Source organism: Mycteria americana, chromosome 5 (assembly GCF_035582795.1).
Source record: "Mycteria americana isolate JAX WOST 10 ecotype Jacksonville Zoo and Gardens chromosome 5, USCA_MyAme_1.0, whole genome shotgun sequence".
Lineage (NCBI taxonomy): Eukaryota > Metazoa > Chordata > Aves > Ciconiiformes > Ciconiidae > Mycteria > Mycteria americana.
In genome coordinates, this window is record NC_134369.1 from 24,217,616 (window position 1) to 24,239,621 (window position 22,006).

General features: G+C 39.7%; 1 protein-coding gene across 3 annotated transcripts; it reads left to right on the plus strand.

Moving 5' to 3' along the window:
• Nucleotides 1-4,546: 4,546 nt before the first annotated feature.
• On the plus strand, nt 4,547-17,577 carry EHF (ETS homologous factor). Of its 3 annotated transcripts, none has more exons than XM_075501473.1 (8): nt 4,547-4,646; nt 7,150-7,395; nt 8,240-8,299; nt 10,699-10,767; nt 10,859-10,927; nt 13,926-13,985; nt 16,444-16,639; nt 17,478-17,577. In XM_075501473.1, the coding sequence occupies exons 1-8, from the start codon at nt 4,550-4,552 to the stop codon at nt 17,575-17,577; spliced, it is 897 nt and encodes a 298-aa protein (XP_075357588.1). In that variant the 5' UTR covers nt 4,547-4,549. The 3 variants fall into 3 exon arrangements, with proteins under 3 accessions (XP_075357588.1, XP_075357589.1, XP_075357587.1); XM_075501474.1 differs by lacking the exon at nt 10,859-10,927 and adding an exon at nt 11,446-11,448; XM_075501472.1 differs by lacking the exon at nt 10,859-10,927 and having other exon boundaries at nt 4,550-4,646.
• Nucleotides 17,578-22,006: the final 4,429 nt, after the last annotated feature.

A 22,006-nucleotide genomic window follows, 5' to 3' on the forward strand; every position in this document is an offset into this window, starting at 1 on the left:
AATTTATTTTCAGAGCACACCTGTAGTGCAATAAAATAATTTGCATAGAGTGCACTATACAGTGTTCAAGGTTCAAGGATTTGTAAATATATTTTTCTGCAATACTGGATTTGCTCCATGGGCAGGCCATGGCTCCTTGCTCTTTTTGCTCTTTCCATTACCACTGTTTACTCAGAGTGGTCAGGTGGTCAAGGAAAACAAGGAGAACTGAGCAAATGACCTCCTGTTACTTCCAAGTTGCTGGGTTGTGGCTTGGTCAAAGCTCCTCCTGACTCCAGTGAGAGCTTTCACTAAGACAGGTCTTCAGAGTTTGGTCTTTGAATACCACCTGACATACTGAATGTAGGTGAAAGAGCTTCTCATAGGACTCTCTCTAGAAAGAATGTTGCTGAACACCAGTGCAGAACTATATTTAACCTTGCTGAATGAGTAAAGTGTTATTTGCTTCCTCTCAACTGTGCAATGTTCCTAGTAGTGTTATAAGATTATACTCCAGAGATGTTTCCTCTTCAGTGGAAAAGAATGGAAGTGTGCGTACAGATACCTGCAATGCACACACAGAGAGTCATACTTGTGTATATATGTGTATATAAATACATGTGTGTATATATACACATAAGATATTTCATGTGTGCTTTCATTTATAATGTACCATGTCTTAGCAGAGAGACAGATCCCAAATATATTGTTATATTGTTTTCCAAAATCTCAGCTCAGCTAGAATCCCTTTTTAACGTGGTTTCTTGAGGAAATGAGGCTTTTGTGGTCTGGCTTTTGCATTTGGCCTGTAACAATCTTTGAATCCCATCACTAATTTTAATTAAATTTGATATGGAGTGGAAGTCTCAAAGATATGAAATTCTTACAGGCTTAATGAAAACTGGCTGCCAAGTACAGGAGGAAAATCTATTAATACTCTGTCTGAAAGAAAGAGTGGAGCTTGAGCTCACTCCTTTGAGACAATGAGATATTATGAATACCCCAACCGTGGGAAAAACTTCAGTCAGCGCTCACATCTTACTAGACACTAGAGAATCCAACCACAAGATACACATTCTTGGGAAACCAGAATTCATTAGTTCCACCATTCACTTTGATACATGGCATAGGATTAAAAGAAAACTGAACATATTATGTGTCCTTCCCCTTGAGGCTTCCCACCTTTTAACCAGATTTGTCTGTACACAAGGGAGATTTGAGGATTTGACCCTAAACTAATGAAGAACATGCCCCTTCCAATATCCTGACTCAAAAACTTTCCAAGTATGGGATGAGACACTGCTATAAGCATAAATCTGCCATGAACTTGTATCAAAGAAGGGCAATGCAGAAAATCACGGTTTATTTTTCATAGGGAAAAATATTCTTGAGCATGATGCTGTACACTTCCAAGCAAAGGTGTGGAAGTTATGTTAGTGGGACTGTATACTCACCCAGAACAAAGTGCTAGAATAATTTCCATGTAAGGAACACCCTTGCATTAAGATAAAGGAGATGACTTGACAATTTTCAAGTCACCAAAAAACCAGTACCTTGAATAATACACAGACCTTTGGGAAAGTTTGGGTTAAAGCTAAATCCAGTCCTGTTCCTGTGATTAATGTCATATTGCAAATTCTTCCTCTCATGCATGATTGTTCCCACAGGTTATATTGGAAATTAAGTTATTCTGGTTGAGATAACTTAAATAGCTTTCAAAACCGGCATGTATTGATTGATTAATTTATAAAGCAAGTTCCATGGACATTATCTGGAAATAATATTAAAGTTGTTTAGGGATACTCTGGAGAGCAATTGTCTGCTAGACTGTGACAGGGAAGAAGATTTTAAAGGAAAATAACTGAAATCCCAATCTAGGGAAAAGGCTGTCAGAGTGCTGCTTCTCAGATCTCTAACGTGCATTGGTTTTGGTTACTGCTGGGGTGGAAAAACTATGCAAGACACACTATTTGTTTTATTTAACTATCCATAGCTTCAGTTGCTGAATCAGTTGTCACAGGATCTTTTGGTTTGGAAATTCACCTGATTAGTTATGAAGAAGAAAAATGAGAGTTTACCTGAACTGAATTTTCAGGGCAAAATTACACAGGAGCTTGAACACAGAAATAATTTCAGTTCATGTGCATACATTTTCCCAGGCGTATTTTTAGTTGCACAAGTATCAGGCATGAAAATTATGTAGAATTCCAGAAACTGCAGAAGTTGCAGAAGACAAAACCACATAACACAGTACCTGAAATTCTGAGATTTCTTCTGAAAATGTCACTTCAGATTAGTAAATTGAAATTCAATATTAAGTGTATACTGTAATTTTTTTTTAAATAAGTGAATTTACCAAACTAAGTTCCTAAGAGTGTTTTGCTAATCCTCAAGTTTTATAGTTTTCCCAGACTAGGTGGTATTGTACCTCACCTCTATTTGCTACTGTAATAAGGTCTTTATCATTAATACTTCATTCATTCATACCTAATTGTCTTAAATGATTAAAACCCAAGTTAAATAAATAACTTGATATTTATTTATCATCAACCCATACAATCTGAGAAGTATATGTATTGTCAAACGTGCATTATTGCTTAAAAGTTCTTATATATCAAGTGTATGAGATAAATTATATTCATTATATGCTGAACATCTTTATAATCAGTATAATAAATTTAAATGCTTCCTTACCCTTTCTCCCTCACAATACTAAGTCACTTGGCTGTAACATGGGACTAAAACAATGTCTTCTCTTCTAACTTGCATAAATTTACTGACGATATGACAGTTTTTTATTTGGCCAGAATGGGACAACAGGTATCTCTCTCAATTGTTAATATTTTCTACCCCCACATACCTGCTATGAGAAATAAAATTCTCCTTGCTGGTGGTCATTGAGTCACAGATTGGCTAGAATTAAGGGTGGAAAGCAACTGTTAAAACATCCATGGTTTGATTTTGCCATTTTGTATAGCTACAAAAAAGGGCTCTGAACTAGGTTATACTGTAAAGCACCATTCCCTGTGATAAACTTCCTAAGGCTTTGGCTTTTTAAGGAATTCTCAGTAACCTCTGTCTCCCTCTCTAAATATATATATGGGGGAGGGAAGAGAGAGAGACTTGTAACTTTTAAAAGTTACATAATTTATTTTAAATGACAGAGGAAAGTACCAACCCAGGTCATTTTCAGGCTGTTCTTTAAAACCAAGGCTGTGAGTGATTCTATTGACTTTTTCTTCTATGAAAAAGGTTGCCTGTATGAGCTTGTAGGGGGTCAGGCTGCGCTCTCAATGGAAGTTTTCTCCTTGGCCTCAGTAGGTAATCAGTCAAGACCAGTGCACTTTGGCGTTCGCAAGTCCATTTTGTATTTCATCCTTTTTTTCATAAGTCTAGCTGCATGTACATGCCATCCTGATGTCTAAAGTTTCATTTTTACAGAATTTGTGGCTTTCAATTTCGAATATTTTTGAACAACAGTTTGGGTTTTTTATGTGTATTTATGCAAGAATAACAATCTGAAGCTGGTATAATATTTAACAAGTTACTTTCCCAAACTCTTGAAGAATGTCAATGGTTATAATTTATATTTTTAGACTTTGCCACTTCAAACCACTGAAAGATAATGTAAAATATCAAGAATACCTGTAATTGGGGAATTTTGCATGCCTTCACTGAAATGATTAAGCATGTGATACATATGTGACATTTTTGTAAAATATCATATAAGTAGTTTTTCTTTTTTAAAATAGAAACAAAATAAAGGACAGTTTTACTCATGGTGCTAATGCTAAGATAAGTAGAAAGGAAAGTTTGTGTTCCTTAAAAGAGGGAATGCTGTCTTGGGGTGGTGTCACTCCAAAATGCTGTTTCTGTTACAACAATGGCTGCCTCATTTACAAGATCTTTCACTGTCTGATTTTTTGTCGTTTGAAATGTATGATCTGTGATATTTGTTACTGAGAAGTGTTATGGACACTGATGACACAAATCAGATAAGAAACTGGGTCAGCTGACAAGATATTCCCTGTATCATTACCTCCCTGTAGCATTAACATGTGGGTCCTTCTGTGTGAGGAAGTTTCTGAACATGGGTGGTTGTCAACTGTACAGTTTCATTTGCAATTATTGAAAAGTCTTTTCTCTCTCCTAAAAAAAAGAAAATAAAAAAAGAAAGCATATTTAAAACACCTTTCTCTCTAAATTAGAAAAAAAAAGTTAAACTATTTAGTATTTCATTTCTCAAAGCTTTACAGTTTTCCTGTATTGCTCTGTCAGGAGCCTTGTCTTTTCATTCAGCTTAATTTCTGATTACAGATTATTCATTTATGGATGGGCAGCTGTAGAAACTTGCTTCTTGCATATGCAAATCAATCATGGTAGTGTTTATCATAAGAGGATTTTGTGGCAGTGGAAAAGGGGTTGTGGCAACATGTTCTTGATTTCAATTGTATCTTCTACAAATGGAAATGGCTTCCTCACTTCACCTTCAGTGGATTTTTTTTTTTGCCATTTACCTCTTGGACTAGACACCGCTCACTAAGCAAGCTGTTCGATTCACTTGCAGATCATGATTTTGGAAGGTGCTGGCAGAATGAGTATCAATTCCAGCAGCAATCTACTCCACCAGCAGCCTTCCTGGACAGATGGATATTCCACATGCAATGGTAGGAGGAATTCAATGGCTCTGAGCCATGATTTTTGGGGGGAGGCAGGGGGAAGGGACTACTACACCTTTAAGCATGCACAAGTATTATTTTTCAGTAATACTAATTTAATGGATTTTCACTTCTGGTAAGAAAAATTTCCATTTGTTACTTTATTTGTAAAAAGCTGAACTCGCAACATTAGGTTTCTGAAAGTGACCAGTTTATGGTTCATTTCCTTACTGGTTCTTTTTCTTAAAATGAATTTAGTGGTGTGGAAATTGCCAAAAGTTCCCTCTCCTCAGTTCAGAATTCTTTCTTTCTTACTTTTACCCCTCACACCTTCTCTGAAACGACATTACTCTTCAGTGCTAATCACCTCTCCGGCTTTCAGGGGAATAGTCTTTTTGCTCCTTTACTCTGTTTTCTTTTTCAGCTCAAATTACTAGATAGCTTTCTAATTGGACTGGCATTAGAGCACTAGATAGCTTGTGATCTGAGAACATTTTTTTTTTTTTACTCTTTTCTGATTATATGGCTGTATATATAAAAATGTGTACTTATATGTACTCTCTCAGTACAAAAATATAGATATAGACATATATCTATATATATAGTATTTGATATAATTTTAAAATTCTTTTCATAACTCAGTTGATGGGTAAACCTTAAAATCTAAGTTGTCAAACACATACTGCAGGCATCGTTCTAATCCAAATAATGCTGCAACAAAACTTACAATGGAAGTTCCCACTCAGTGAAATTCTTGTTCTTCTTTATGTGTAATTTCTAAACACACAGGAATACATAAGCGTGCACTTAATAAATGTGCCGACCTGTCTGTAACAGATTCATGGGGAAAAAGTCCTGGTTGAGTTTCTTTGCACAGGATTTCGTGAAGGGAAACAGTGGGGTGTGTTTTCATGTTTCCAGTGTGGAACTCCTCAGGATTCACTTACGTTTTGGAGGCACCAGCCGCTACAATCATTCACCACTTCACTTCCTTTTACCCAGCTACTCTTTTGTCTCACTAAAGGCTCTCCATTTACATTAGGAATCTAGTGGCATCTGATGTTCCTTTACCTTCTGAAGTGATGGGAAGACATATCAACCTCCTTTTCAGGGAATACTTGACGGCTCCATCAAACCTTCGTTTTCTGACATACCACACTCTTAATCATTTCCACACTCATTCTCCAAATCCTTCAACAGGAGGATGAGAAACAGTCCTGCAAACTCCCTAAGTTACTGACAAAGACCTTGTTGACTGATATTGATAAAGAAACCTAAGTAATTGTGGGGCTTTTTTGTGTTTACCTGGAAACTAGCATTGTGCACTGTATCTCATCCAAAGACACCTGAGGTCTAGTGGGACCTGAGGGGAGGTGATTTCCTAAACTGTGCCAACTCTGTTGCTTGTTGTCCTCTAGCAATATCCACTGTTGTCAGTATTTCTCACAGCTGTGTAGGTAATCTTTTTCTTGGGGAGACTTCGAACGGGCTGGTGCCACATCCTGGAGTGGGGCTACTGTAGAGCTAGGCCATAGCAGTCTTTCCTCCTCCTGTAATTCAACCACCTCTACAATCTCTCATCCTTAAACCCTTCATGCACCTGTGAGCATTTTATCATGCCACTGTCTCTGCCTGGCATACTCCATTGTCCTCCTTTCCCAAGGAATAAATTGCACTGCACTCCTTTTGCCAGCCCTTCTGTGAGGGCAGACCAAAGCAGTCCTACCTTTACTCTTATCTTATATATAATTATCCTATCCGCACATGCAATTTCTTTTATTTGAACATGTAAATTGTTGTCATGTAATGACATACAACTGAGAGCAGTTTAAAAGATTGCCAAGAAAAGATTCAGACATCCTAACAAGAAAATTAGGCAGCTTCCGTAACTAAACATGAGTTTTACTATTGCATTCAGAAATCACCTTACCTGACCACAGAAATAACGTGCATTCATCAGAATGTGAGCTCCATCATGAAACTGTGGGCCATACTGATAGGCTTTTACTGTGGAGCAATATGAGAATGCCTTGGCTTTTATTGTTCTTTGACTGAATCACACAATTCATATTCAGTCCTTATTAAGGCCTTATTCAAATAAAATTTCTATGTCACGTTATGAGAATTTTGCAACGCTTTTCCATCATTTTCTGATGCACTAGAATTATTTTCCCACACAAGGATCAACATACCTTTTCAACAGTAATTCTGTAAGGTATCTTCCATTACAGAATTTTTGTGTATTTAGCCAACATTAATAAGTTAATTCCTACATACTCAGTCTGCCAAGAGAGGTGTAATGTAATAATTCCCAATTTTTAATTGGAAAACTGAGGCAAAAAAACCCAACAACACCTTCTCTAGAAGTAGCTACTGAGCTAGTGTTAAGGACTGAGAAAAGAATCTAGACCTGTGGACTTCCAGGGCATGCAATTTAGCTATAGACCTTTCTTCTTGTCAACATAATCCCATGGTGCTAACAGAGAGAGTAAATACCTATTTTCTTTTCCAGTGTCCAGCAGCTTCTATGGAACTCAGTGGCATGAAGTACACCCGCAGTACTGGACTAAGTTTCAGGTCTGGGAGTGGCTGCAGCATCTCCTTGATACCAACCAACTGGATGCCAACTGCATACCCTTCCAGGAGTTTGATATTAATGGGGAACATCTGTGCAGTATGAGCCTGCAGGAATTCACTCAGGCAGCTGGGACAGCAGGGCAACTGCTTTACAGCAACCTTCAGCACCTAAAATGGAATGGTAAATAGGTATTAGGCAGAGATGCACATACAGTGGTCTGAATTCTGGGAACTTCAGAAGTCGTTTACATTCCCCAGAGACCTACCTGGCAGATCTCATTTGCTATGTCTGCTATACTGCTTATACCTCATTCACTGTATTGCTAAATTGCTTAGATATGACATAAGGCAGAAGTTTGAAGGATCACGGGAAAGGGTATGTTTCCTGCTCCAAAATTAGGCCTCTGGCTCAGCTGTAGCAGTTGCTGCTTGGAGCTAATACCTTTGATTCTTCTGTGCTCGTTGTCATATGTCCTATCTGCCTGTCGTGGTTTAAACCCAGTCAGCAACTAAGCACCACACAGCCACTTGTTCACCCGGTGGGATGGGGGAGAGAATCGGAAAAAAGGTAAAAGCCATGGATTGAGATAAAGACAGTTTAATAGAATGGCAGAGGAAGATAAAATAATAATAATAACTATAAAAGAGTACACAAAACAAGTGATGCACAATGCAATTGCTCACCACCCACTGACTGATGCCCAGCCCAGCCCTGAGCAGTGATTGCTGCTCCCCAGCCAACTCCTCTCATTTTATATACTGACCATGATGTCATATGTTATGGAATATCCCTTTGGCCACTTTGGGTCAGCTGTCCTGGCTGTGTCCCCTCCCAGCTTATTGTGCACCTGGGAAGCTGAAAAGTCCTTCACTAGTATAAGCACTACTTAGCAACAACTAAAGCATCAGCATGTTATCACATTATTCTCATACTAAATCCAAAACACAGCACCATACCAGCTACTAGGAAGAAAATTAACTCTCTCCCAGCCAAAACCAGGACACTGCCATATGCTTTCTTGCAGGTCAGTGTGGAAGTGACATGTACCAATCTCCTAATGTCATTGTGAAGACAGAGCAAACAGGTGAGTAACAGTTGGGTAACGTGTCTTTTGGTGGTGATGAAAATGGGAAACCATCCATTCCAAGAGAGATAGATCAAAATGGCATTAAATAAAATGGAAAGGGTATCATGCAGAATTAAAAAAGTAACACAAATATCAGTTAATGTCTACTTTTTGAAGTTTTGGGTAGTACCACCGTATCTTAGTTTGCATGTGGCCACTTTTCCTGGAGACCTCTGCAGTATTGGCAGTCTATATTGATGTTCAGAGTTGGAATAGTTTGCAGTGCTCAGTGAGTGCAGCTTTGTAGAGGACTTCATTCTGTGCTTCATTCAGCAGATTTCAAAACAACTATTTTCACAGTATTCTCATTTTTTAAAAAAGAGAGGAAAAATATTTTGTTGTGAAGTGCTGTTAATGTTTGAAGCATGAAAAAATAGCCAAACAAAACAACTTTGAGAGAAAAAAATGTTACATTTCAATTTCTTCACATATTTCAAAAAAACTGAAATTCAGGTAGTATTTTGGTTTGACCAAATCTGCGTTTTTCCTATGACAGTCTTTTCTTCCAGTGTGTTCATAGCTAGATCCCTTTCCTCCCAGCACTTCGTTTCACCAAGAAAATAACTTTAGCTCAGTTCAATCCTCCTCTTTTGGCACGATTATTTTCCTGGTTCCTTTGGCAGAGCACCTCTGTCCATATCCAAACACTCTCTATCCCACTAGTCCCAGCCTCTTTGTATTTGGGCGTGTTCATGAGCCACGTTTTAATATCTCCTGGCAGAACGAATACAGATTCGTAGCATGCAATGTCTCCGACAAATACTGCCAGCCTGTTTATTTAGCTAACCTGGAGGAGCACAGCCTCTCCAGCCAGGGACACTATTCACCTTCTCCTTGCAGCAGGCAAGCATTACAATCTGCAATGTACTCCTTGCCTGTGCCCACATAGTGCGGGTGATGTGCATGCAGCAGCCTCAGTGCTTGCCATTTAGGAAATCACAGTAATCCTTTACATCCTAATTTATGAGATCTTGGTATAATATTAGTTCCTCCTCCCACTAGAGATACACAGTGCAGTGCAAAGTACCTCAGCTGCACATCCTGGAAAGGTCAAAGCCCACGACTTACTGATGGTTCTCCTAGCTGTGCTGAATCAGGAGTGGCATGTTGGGGCTCTGGTGATGCTGACCACGGGCAGAGAGTGGATTTAGTTTCTGCATAGGGAGGAGCAGGCAGTATGGATTGGGGCTGCTGGGGAAGGGACTCCTTGTGAGCCAGCAGGGACAGGGCTGGTGGTTTAGAGGGGAAGCCTGCCTCATCCTAGTAGACCGTCACAGTTGTAAAGACATGGATACTGAAAAAGACCAAAATGGGGAGACAAGCTCTCTCCCCATGTTCTGGCTAGGTAAGGCCTGTTTTCAGAGGCAACATTAGGCAGATCAGGTGTCCAAGCAAGCAAAGGGCGTGTGTTATCATAGGAACACAAGCTCTGGGTGCCCAAACATGCAGCAATTACTTAGCATGCCTCCTAAATTCCTGTGTCATAAGTGGTAACTCAGCCAAACATGGTGATTTAGCTATAACTCATGTTTTGTTTTTTGATTTCATTTATATGAACATGAAAAAAATTAAGTAAAACCTAGATTTGAACCTTACATCTCATCCTTTCTGACTTGGATTCAAAAGAAAAAGAGATTTTTAAGGCTTCTGACCTCAAAAATGCACTGTGAAGAGAGTAATTTCCTGATCAATGTACAGGTCATAAAGACCATACTTCTGTTCTGCTTATATTGATCCATCTGATCAGAAGGTCACTAAAAATTATTCCTCTTTAATCGTGAAGGTGTTTTTTAGGTTAAGGATGGGGACTTGACATGCCTGGAATAAAATGGCCCTTCATCTAGGATTAGGCTTTGATGTGTCTCATTATGTGTATACACATGAAGCTCTGTTTCGGAGGGGACTTTCGAGTTCTACCATTATAGAAATAAATATTCATTATAAGCATTGTTCTGCCTTACTAGATATTTGAGAACACTTTCATCTCCAAGGCACCAAAGCACTGACATAGTCACCACGGGCTGAGAATTCAGGACCGGATTGGGTAGAATTAGAGTTGATCTGGCATAGGAAACCTCCTTCAAGGAAAGGCATAAATGATATATTAGCTAGGAAAAGGAATAGCCTACTACATTATTTCTAAAAGTCAGTGCTTTGTGTAAGTACATTTGCCTGAGTATGCAAAACCCCATCCATAATTTGAGTGAAAGGAAAAAATTTTGTGCATAGCCCCTTCACTTCTTGGTTCCCTTCACAGCTCTTTTTTTTTGCACATTTCTTATTCCCTCAGTATTTACCTCTGTGCTAAAAAATGTTCTTTTAGTGATCTGATTTTCCTTTTGGTCCTTTACCTTCAGATCCGTCGTTAATGGTGTCCTGGAAAGAAGAGAATTACCTGTATGACAGTGGCTATGGTAGCACAGTAGGTAACTAACATCACAATACTTCATGCATTTCTGAGATGGTTTTATTGTTTTCTGAGGCTATTACTTTAAATGTCTTCTTTTAAATTCCCAGAGCTATTGGACAGTAAATCATTCTGTCGTGCTCACATTTCCATGACGACACCTAGTCACCAGCCTCCTGGTAAGGAACTTGTAATTATATTGTTAGTTGTTTGTCGCTTGTCCAGAGCTACCGACATATAATAGTCTCTGTGGTCTTCTGTTGTAGGATTCAATCTGAGCCTTGAGTAATTTTAAACCAAGCAATACTGATTCTGACAGCTCCTTTAGCTATGACCATTACAATAGCTTGCTTTATAGAAATGTTTCTCTTTTCTCTCTGTCGAGACAAAGAAGATCGAATAATCTGCAATCTCCACATATCTTTTAAAGTGAGTGAGTCAAAGGGGAAGATGTTAGTGTCAGAGAGACGAGATGTTCCAGCTCTACCATACTTTTCTGTGGTGTAGGTGGGTATGGGCAAACGAATGCCATGTTCCTCCCCAGAAGTGGCTGTGTTTCCCTAGTGAGGCAGTGGTTCATGCTGAGTAGGTTACTTGGTTTGGGGTTGGTCCAGGGGAGCTGTAGGGCAGGCACCAAGCCCACTGCCAAACTTCACCAGCAGAAGGGCTTCCTAGTGGAGTCCGTCTCAGCTGACAGCAGGTCAGGCACTGCACACCTCTTCACCCCTCCACAAGTGCTTCCATGAGGCAGAGATACAATCTGCCTGCTAAAGGGCAGGAGAAAGAGCAAACCTGTTTGCCGTAGTGCCTGGTGAAAGTGCAGTCTGGGCACATGTGTCAGGGTGCTCTGTGAGCCATGTCCCGGGGACAGGAACCAGGGGCGGAGGTGAGAGAGCAGGCAGTGGGAAAAGAGGAGAGCAGAGATGACAGGGGAGTGAGAAAGGGGGGAAGGAAAGGCAGGTCCTTCTTAGGAGGCTGTTAAGCAAACGGACCTGAGGGAGAAGGCAGTGGAAGTCATAGGATAATGAGAAAGGAAAGTACACTGCTGTAGATGCAGCCTCGCAGGCACTATCTCTGCGCTGGGGGGAACCCTGTGCTTCTGCACACGGGCAGCAGTCACAGCCTCTGTGCCTGCCCATTTGCTGCATCCCCCAGCCTCCCAGCACAGCTGGACTAATTTTAAACTAATGTACTCAGCAATAAATTAAAAAAAAAAGGAGAGAAAACCTGACCAGGAGAAGAAAACCACCAAACCTTAAAAAAACCCCAACCAAACAGTCTGCTTTCTCCGCCACCTCCACCCATTCTCACAAGATGACTACCAGGATTTCGGAGCTCTCTGACAGGACTGGGGACCTGTCAAGATCCTGGCATGGTGTGTTTACCTGCTGACTGCTTAAGCCTAGAGCTAGGGTGGCAAGCCAAGGACACAGCCTCCTCTAAAAACTAAATTTGTATATCCCGTAAAAAAAATGGCTCATTCCTGAATCATATGCAAATACTGTGCAACCTTTTGTCAAAAGTTTTGCAAGACGGCTTTGTTGAAACTGCATCATAACTCTTTTCATCTGTCAGGCCCCAGCCTCCTAACATGGCATGTTTGAAACCAGTCTCCATGTAGGAGGCAGACCAGGAGGCTATTTACACAGCTGAAATCCTGAATAAATCACCAGTTAGGCAGAAGACAACTGAACTTCCAAGAATAAATCTTCAGCTAAGTGGAGCATAACAAACATTTGCAAGTGAATTGTGTGATTTTAAAATGAGAAGGATTTATATAAGAGGGCAAATAAAGGACTGGGTCCAGGTGTTCTCACCTGGAGTTCCCGCAGACTTTTAATAACATCAGGGGAATCATAATTTGAGGAAAGGCAGTGAAACAAGCCTCGTTTTACTTTTTTCCCCAAGCTGAGTGAGGTTCAGACTAGCTCCTGCTCTTTGAGAGTGGGAAGGAAAAATGACTCAGAGTGCATTTGCTGCTTGGGAGTCAAGGACAATAATTATGTCAAGCTCAGAATAGTGGAGGTTAGGCTTATCCTCACTGACCTGTTCAGTTTATGTTTCCAGTTATGTATGAATAAAGCAAGTGTGTGAATAGCTTTGCATCTACCTTTTCACATGCAGTTATGTTGCTTGTGCAAATCTGACAAGTTTCTATGCAAATTAATATTTCCTGTGAGTCATTTTCCCATGCAAAGGCCCAGTTTCCATGAAAAGTATTATAATCGTGCATTCATAGAAGCTGGGAAAACATGCGTGGGACCTTAAGCTTTGCTTTATGGAATTCAGGCATGAAGTATGCTGAAAAGCAAACACAGAAGGGGCTCCCTCTCAGGACTATTCCCACAGATTTTGCGAGACTTAGAGTGATCAGATGAAAGCTATTCATTAATGACAAGAGCAGAGCCAGGCTGTGGTGGTTCGAGGGTGGGAAGGTTGAATGTGCAGACTGCGAGGTAGTCAGACTGCAGTCATAAGCAAGTGGAACTTTTCTTTTTCTTCATTTCTGAAGAAATGCTTGTGCCAGAAACCCTATTCCTCCTCTGGCTGGCTGCAGGTGATAAAGTACCATCGATGAGAAATGGCTTGTTTCTATGGCTCTGGGCCACGGAACAATATATGCACATCCAGCTGCCAAAAACTCCTACCAGCACAGCCCAGTTCCCCCACCCTGCCCTCCCCCCAGACAACGCTTTGCCAGTTTGTTATGTTATAGTCAGGTAGGTGTTCTGTGCGTTAGCACCAGTGCATACATTTCACATTAGATCATCTCTTCAGAAACAAATAAGCCCCCAAAGATACATGCTTCTGCAAAGACTAAGACATAATGGGACAATTCAGGATTCCTTTTGTAGATGTGATCGTCTTACTTTTCTCTCTCTCACACATAACATGAGGGGAGGTATTTGTTAATCAAATTTAGGTTTCAAAAGCCAAATGTTTACCTCTCCATTCATTCTTTGTTTGTCAATTGTCTCTTTGTGAAGTGTGCTGATTAACATATACTCCAGAAAACAAAACTCTGCCCCTTCCTCCTCACTTAGATTACTTTCTGAAAACTGATTATCTTTAAAAGAGATATTCATTCTTTTTTGTGGTTTTATTTCTTTCAACCTGCTAGTCAATGGAAAGCCTTTAATCAGATTTACAAATAGGCTTCATTTTCCTTCTCTGCAGATTCTTCAGATGTGAAAAAATCGCAAGATCACACTCCGAAGTCCCACACCAAGAAGCACAGTAAGTTGACATCCATGCTTATAATGGTTGGTTGATTGAAGGAAAAGAAACACATTAAAAGCAAATCCCCTTTGGGAGGGAAAAGGAAGCATTTTGAAAGCAAAACTGGTTAGATCATTATTGTGATTGAATCCTCCAAGGATATGACTGTTTCTAGTACTGTTTGCTTATGTTATTTTTGACTCAGTATTGTCATACTTTTCAAATTGTTTTTATTAGAGGGCTTATGGGAAAACAACCAGAAACCAGTTGCCTCTGCCCTATGTTGAGATGGGCTGGTGGACTGGAGTAAAGGAATAATGAAGGAGACCCAAGATTAAATCAGAAAGGCCATGCTTGTGTCCGTGCCTGCTGGGTGCAGCATGCACCAGAGACACTGCTCAGCATCTGCTTGCACATCTCACGCATGGCATCATGAGCAAGCACCTGCCCCTCAATCATGTCACCATCTTCTCCTCTGATGTGACAGTCTTTCCAGTCCCCTCATCTGCTTTTTCTGCTAGTTTTGATTCAAACTGACTCTAAAGACACATTACCATAATTGTGATTTCTGGACGTAGTACCATTAATGTACTTTACCAAGATTTTTATGCTGAAAATATCTTGTGTATGTCTTCTGCATCCTGCGTCATTCCCTATTTACAGTAGAAAACCTTAATATTGGTCCTTCACTGCATTTTGTAGTATTTGATTTCATCCTCTTTCAATATGGTCTCCAGACTACCTGTCTCTTCCTGACTCCTCTTCTTACCCTGCTCTGTGACTTTGCCCAACCAGAACTCCTGAACTTTTTATCTGCACGCAGATATTTTGTTTCTTTTTTTGTGTGTATATCAAAGTTGCTAATGAAAGGATTAGGTAGGACTGGTCTGAAGACAGACCTGTGAAGAACTGAGGTCTCTTGGTTCGTTCAGCTTAGAGAAGAGAAGGCTGAGGGGTGACCTCACCACAGCCTACAACTTCCTCAAGGAGGGCAGTGGAGGGGGAGGTGCTGATCTCCTCTCTCTGGTGACCAGTGATAGGACGTGAGGAAATGGAATGAAGCTGCATCAGGGGAAGTTCAGATTGGGCATTAGGAAAAGGTTCTTCAATGAGAGGGTGGTCACTGGAACAGGCTCCCCAGGGAAGTAGAGCACTGAGCCTGTCAGAGTTCAAGGAGTGTCTGGGTGAAGTGCTTAGTCATATGGTTTAGTTTTAGGTAGTCCTGTGAGGATCAGGGAGTTGGACTTGATGATCCTTATGGGTCCCTTCTAACTTGAGATATTCTATGATTTTAAGAACTCAGTCACAGCCTTGGCATATAGAAAAGATCACCTTGCCATGCTGGGCTAATCCCCTACATTTCCAGTTTCTTCAGTACTGCTCTGTATCATGATCTATTGAGTATGTTACTGATAGACTAGATCTAGATAGACTAGGTCCACCACATTTTGTTGGTTCTAGAAAACAATTGTAATAACAAAGAAAAATATTGGATTAGTTGACTGAAATCTACTTCTACTCATGTTGCACTGTATACCATTTTCTATTTACCTTCACATCTTTGACTAGCTTGTTTCCTTAATTTCGTCTAAACCCTTGCATGCTTTTGAAGTCAGACCAAAGGACTGCTGTCTTTTTGGCCCACCTTGTCACTGTGTTTGCTATTCTTCATTCATCAACTACTACATCTGACTTATTTGATTTATTTAATCTTTTTTTCTTTTTGGCCTGGGCTTTCTTGTGCCATCTCTACAGTAACCGCAGGACGGATTTGTTCTTAAACTGAGAGGTCTACCTGTTGAACTTAGAGATGTGTTTTTGCGTTTTCTGATATCATGGTCAAACTTTTGTATACCTTTTTCACATACAGTTTTGGCTAGCCAGTTTTGTCACTATCCCTCTATCCACTCTACCCCTTCTTACTTCTTTAGGTTTACCTAAGAGACCTGGGACCAAATACTCATTGAAACAGAATGGCATTTCACCTCCTTTGCCTTCTTTCTGTCTTTTAAATACATGGAGATTCAGTGCCTGCTTTACAATTATCTTGGCTGTTCCACGTACCGCACAATAATATCAGGTTACACACCATGCTGTAGAAGAATATCAGGAAAAATGGGCAAATGAGATGAGGGGAAGGCTTAAACATGTTATCTTCAGGGCAGAAACAGTGCCAAAGGCAGAAGGAAGCAGTGGGTGGTTTGGACTCTGCTTCCCCTGCTTGCTGGGGTACCTGCCTACCATCGGGCTCAGACTGCCGAAGGCTGACACTCACCTCCAGCCTCAGTGTAAAGGCTGTAAGCATTTTTTTTGCCTGTATATCTCTGAGGTGGGGGTCCTGCGCTCCAGGAGCCTATCCCTACCAAGTTGTCACCATCTGTAGATGACACACTGTAAGAACATGACATAAAAATGGCAAGCATAGACCGGAGACCTCTTTAGACACTCCTTCCTCCTGCTCCCTTTCCTCTTTCAGACCCTCGAGGAACTCATCTTTGGGAATTTATTCGAGATATTCTTCTCAATCCTGAGAAAAACCCAGGATTAATCAAGTGGGAAGACCGGTCAGAAGGTGTCTTCAGATTTTTAAAATCCGAAGCTGTGGCTCAGCTCTGGGGAAAGAAGAAAAACAACAGCAGCATGACTTATGAGAAACTCAGCCGGGCTATGAGGTGAGCTGAGATGTTGCTGTAGAAGACTGGAGCATGTAAAGAGACCATCTGAATGGAGAATCTGGTTGACTTTTAAAAATGAATTTTCAGCAGCACCAGTTGCTTTCTTTGACAGCTGAGTCTCTCCCAGTAATTTTGAGATTATCTTCCTTGTCTTTTCTTTCCCTTCCTGTTTCTGTATACTATAATATATATAATATATATCACATACATTTGAGTTATATATATAATATACATTCTGTTGCTGTCCGCCGAAACAACCAATGTAGGAAAGAAACATGTTTGTAGCAAGCTGAAAGTTCACGTGCTACTGAAGGGAAGGCTTAAAATGCCCAGTAATGGCCAGAGCCCTTGTTATTTCCAGCAATGTTCAGAAACTAGACATACCCCCCACCTATTATCTTAAAATAGGTTTACGTATTCTATGTGAGGATTTTCTTTGCTCTTTGCTTTACCATTTTGAGCATTTTTCCATAATCTATGGAAGTTCAAAATGTATTTTTAAAAGGAAGCTGAGATTCTTTCCTGGTTTGATTTCAGATCCTGGCTTATCTGGAAAAAAACCCCATGGAATCTCATAAGAGTGTATGATAAATATGGCAATATGCTATGACCTGAAAAAAGGTGAAATTCAAACTCAGAAGATAATATAAAGTAAAAAGAATACATCAATTTTTTCTTCTCTGTCTTTCAGTTATAATGATCTTAGGTATTATATATACATCAATAGAAAATAAAGACTTTTCAGCTAGCTGAGGGATTATCTAGTTGGCAGTGGCCTTTTAGGACCACAGGTGAATGTAGTCTTAAATATTTTTCTATGTTTTTATTTTAACAGATACTATTATAAAAGAGAAATCCTGGAGCGTGTGGATGGTCGGAGATTAGTATATAAATTTGGAAAGAATGCCCGTGGCTGGAGAGAAAATGAGAATTAAATATGTCAAGAAATAACATTTAAAATACCTGGATGTAAATATTCAAAGACTATTTTCTTATATTTATGTACCAAACTGGGGTGAAAAAACAATTCTACTTCTGTCGGGAAGAAGGAACATTATCATTATTTGTGTTAAAATTATTTTATTTGAAGTATGTCCTGTATGGGGAAAAAATGTACACAGTTTTCTGTGATATAAGATAACATTATAGAATTATGATTATTTTTCCCTTCTTGTGAAGTTTTTCTCTTTTTTTTTAAATCATACAGGCATAATGTGATTTATGAGTCATGTAAAGAAAGGGAAAGAGCAAAATACTAGGGCATTTAGGGAGTATGATAATCCACTTTGGAAGGCAACTATAAGTGGAGGAAACAGTAAAGCATCTCTGAGCCAAGTAGTCTTCTTCCATACTCAGCTGGTTTATAGCTTTCATTGGCCAATATCACTTGTTCCTTTCCTCCTCTGATTTCTGAGTGTTTTAACACTTTGCTGGCTTCCAGTTGCTGTTGTTGAGTCAGATGGTGGGTTCCTCTTCAGTTAGCTTATCCCAGCCACGGAGAGCAGTGGCTCTGCAAGGTGACTGTCAGCATTTATTTGGAGAACCCATACTACCTCCACCACTGGGACCTTCTTTTGTAAACAGAAGTTTAGGACCTGACCTTACCTAGTACTGAGTATCCTCCCTAATCTCCAAAGGGCATTATGCTCATCCCAGGAAAAGGGCTATTTGTTTTTAACTAACATCTTTCAGGTGAACTGCAGGAAGAGAGTCAATCTCAGGGACCAAAAGCCTATTGAAGGAAGATGATTGTTTTCTGACTGGGCAAACTTACTAAAAGGCACCAGTTTCCCAGCAGAAATATTAATACTCCTCCCACCCTCCTATATTCCTAATTAAAGCATTCAAATCCATGCCATATGAAGCAGTGAGGAGGTGGACAAGCAGAACATATATTAATCCCATGGCATGAGGGAGCAGTCTCCCCAGTTCCTTCAAGTCGTATGGTCCTCCTGGCAGGTCAAGTCTCACTTGGACAGATACTTTCAAAAAACCTTTGAGAAATGCAAAGCTCCATTGCATGTAAAATATTACTTCCCTTTGCTTTTCTCAAGTCTAACTCTATATTGTATTTTTATTTGTCAACTGTGCTTGGGATTCTTAGTTGGAGAAAAACCCACCAACATAAAGACACTGAGATTTTGGGGACATTCAGATCTGGGTCAGTATTTTGGGCTCATCTCTAGCAGTGCTCTGTGGAGTCTGAATGTTCATTGGCAGCTTTTTCTTTCTCCAAGTCACAAATGCTTCCTGGCTGGCACCAAGCACATGCAGAACACAGGGAAATAAAAAATAGAGGAGGCAGCACTTCACCAGGTCACTGAGTACATGAGATGTGGGAGTTGAGAAACAGGATTTTCTTGGTGATGTTTCACCTAAACAGAGGTGAAACCAAGATCGATTCAAACTCACTTTTTCAGGGATGGGGAATTTGGAAAACAATAACAGGAGATTGAGAAGTCCAGGACAAAAAAAAAAAAAAAAAAAGAAAGAAAATTAAGAATATTAAGTCTATCCAATATCCATTTCCTCAGGTGTCCCCTGGATTTGAATCCATTTTAGCTTGAAATGCAGCAAGGTGCAGCTGGCGTTTGTAGGATATTCCATTTTTTTTGTTTGTCCTAAAAGAAAATAGAGATGAAACCAAGAGACAACAGAAGTATCAATATAAAGGGTATCAACTGTCTTTAGCAACATGAGAGTCTAACTTGTTATCTACACATGTAGGGTATGTCAAACAGTAACACCACCTCCTACACTGTGTATGCCAGAGCTGTCACCATCAATTACACATACATGACAATTTTTACTTTTCATAACCTGGGTGGAGAGAGGTTCATCTTATTTACAAATCAAATAATAAGCCACTGTACTTCAAAGCATTTTTTTCCTCTCTCTTCTTTTTTTGACTGACTGTGCTAGCCTTGCTTGCTTTTGCGCAACTCAATATTTTTTTTTTTAGCTTGATTAGCTACATTCCAATTCCTTTGCCATCATTTTGTAGTTCATATAACAAGAACCAGGCCATCAGATGAGGAGAGCACCTTCACTTTGCTCCAAAGACCTTTCCTTCCCGCCCCCACCCCATAGTTATTTGCAGCCCTTTGCTCCATGCTCTTCACCCCCCCCCCTCCCCCAACCCACACCTTGGGTGAAAATTTGAAATCAGTGGTACCATCACAAATCTGCAATACTGTTGTACCTTATCTCAGGTTAACATACATCTTACAGCAACTGATTTTGATACCTTCATAAAGCTGCTTTCTACCAGATCTCTCACCAAACTTCTTGGGAGATAAATGGAACTTGTGATATACATGTGTCACCACTGAGCAGCAGCTAAACCTGCTTTTAAAGGTTTTGAAAGATAAAGCTTTATTTAGAAGCATACTGTATAAATCTAGAGAATTATTTATGCTGGGGTGCAGTATAAATGCCAGTCTTCCACTGTCATGTCTTTCAGCACGTGGAAATCGTGCAAGTTTCTATTCCCACTCTGCAGAACTTTTCAGACTAGGTATTTGTCATTCAGCATTACAATAGCACAAAGTTGGAATAGAAACCAGCCAACATTTACTCTGTTTTACAAATATATTAACCTTTGCCTAAGACAAACACAAAGGACTGTTTAAAACTACAGTTCTTGCCAAGGACAGATGCAACCAACTAAAGGGAGTCTTTTTACCAGACATAAGCAAATGGAGAAAATGAAGAGATGACTGTTTATGTAAATTACTATTTAAACAAAATGCATTTCTGATTGCTCTTTTATTTTATATTTCAGAGGCTGAGCAATCATATTTTTAGATGTATCCTTTAAGTTAGCAGCTGCTGAACTGGTAGCACCATGTGTATAGATTTTTATTGTACCATAATTTTTCATATGTATAAAGCTCTAGATAGGAAAGTATATTATATTTATATAGTTACATGCAAATACAATATCAAAGGTGTTGGCATGAGCACTCTCAAACTATATTTTCTGCACAAAACTAGAGCAACTTACTCTAAAAACATCCTGAGAAACTGTATGTAGGCTAGTGAACTACACAGACATTAAAATGTTTAGTTACATTTTCATCTTTCTTTCTGCAGCACATTGCATAATTCCTGCTTGCTTCTTACAGCATCATCTTCAATGTATACGTGTGGAAACAAATCCACATTAGATATTTTGCTATTGCCATTGTAAATCTCAGCTTGGAGACTATGTATCACAAAATGGTTCTAAAGACTGTTTCTATTTTTGTGGATATGATATAAATTCAAATAAAACACTCGTGAAAGAAATTTTCTGATGAATGTTTATCTTCACGTTTTTATGTCTTGAGATTGGAAGTGACTAATATGAATTATTTCAATATTGGAAAATATTTCAATATTGGCAAAAGGACTGATGTAACTACCACAAAATCCAATAGCTTAAATTGAATAAAATGCTGAATAGTGAAGATACTGTGTTTCATCTATTGTGAAGATACTGGGTTTCCAAACCTGTTTTATGTCTCACAGGCCTCGCTGGAATGCTCGATTATGTCAACACAGCTAGATTGCCTTTCTTGTTTGGCTGCTAAACTTTACAAAGGTCTTACTTCAGCACTGATTTAACTTCAAGGTATTTTGAAGTATGTACAAGGGCTAGGCTGATTAAGGATGCCATTACTCACACTGAGCATTTCCTTTACTAAATCAAAGCAGCTAAAAGTATGAAATCCTGTCCTTGTTATTTTTCCTGTCCCGTGTTATTTTTCAATCTAATCTAAGTGGTACCTACAAAAAACACTCAATGAACAAAGAGAACATCTCTCCTGATTTTGTCTGCAGCTTGAGGAAAAACAGTGAAAACCTCTATAATTAAGAGAAAGTCACAGTGGGCCCGTATGGCATTTACACTCTGGGGGGGACTGTGGCTGTATCAGTATGGTGCAAGGGTGCAGTGCATGGACCTGCAAAGAGCCAACCTTTAGCCCCTGCTGCTCCCTCACTGGGTATCCTGAGCTGGCTGGTAGCGTGGGGCACCACAGTGGTGCACTGTGGCATGCCTGCTGTGGCTACCTGTGCTTGTTGCGGTTCCAGCACATCTGGAGTTGGGCTTGAATCTCAAACCAGGAGCTTCACTGCAATGGGTCAAATCACACTGTCATGCTCTATAATCTGCAAATGTCTTTAATTTTAAGCAAGCGAGTGATTTCACTGCATTTGAAATTATGTATATGGATGTTTGAAGATGGTGGCTTTAAAAGTGTTTAGTCTATATAGAATCAGTCTGTATTCAAGCCCAGAATGTCAAGGGGCTCCAAAATTATGTCCATCTAAGCAAGACAAGATGTTTGAATTTTAAACGTAGGTACAACCCCCATGTTT

Coding starts and splice junctions, on each gene's coding strand:
- EHF (XM_075501473.1), top strand. CDS start 4,550: ATGATTTTGGAAGGTGCTGGCAGAATGAGTATCAATTCCAGCAGCAAT. Junction 8,300..10,698: donor TGTGAAGACAGAGCAAACAG/GTGAGTAACAGT, acceptor CTTTACCTTCAG/ATCCGTCGTTAATGGTGTCC. Junction 13,986..16,443: donor GTCCCACACCAAGAAGCACA/GTAAGTTGACAT, acceptor TTCCTCTTTCAG/ACCCTCGAGGAACTCATCTT.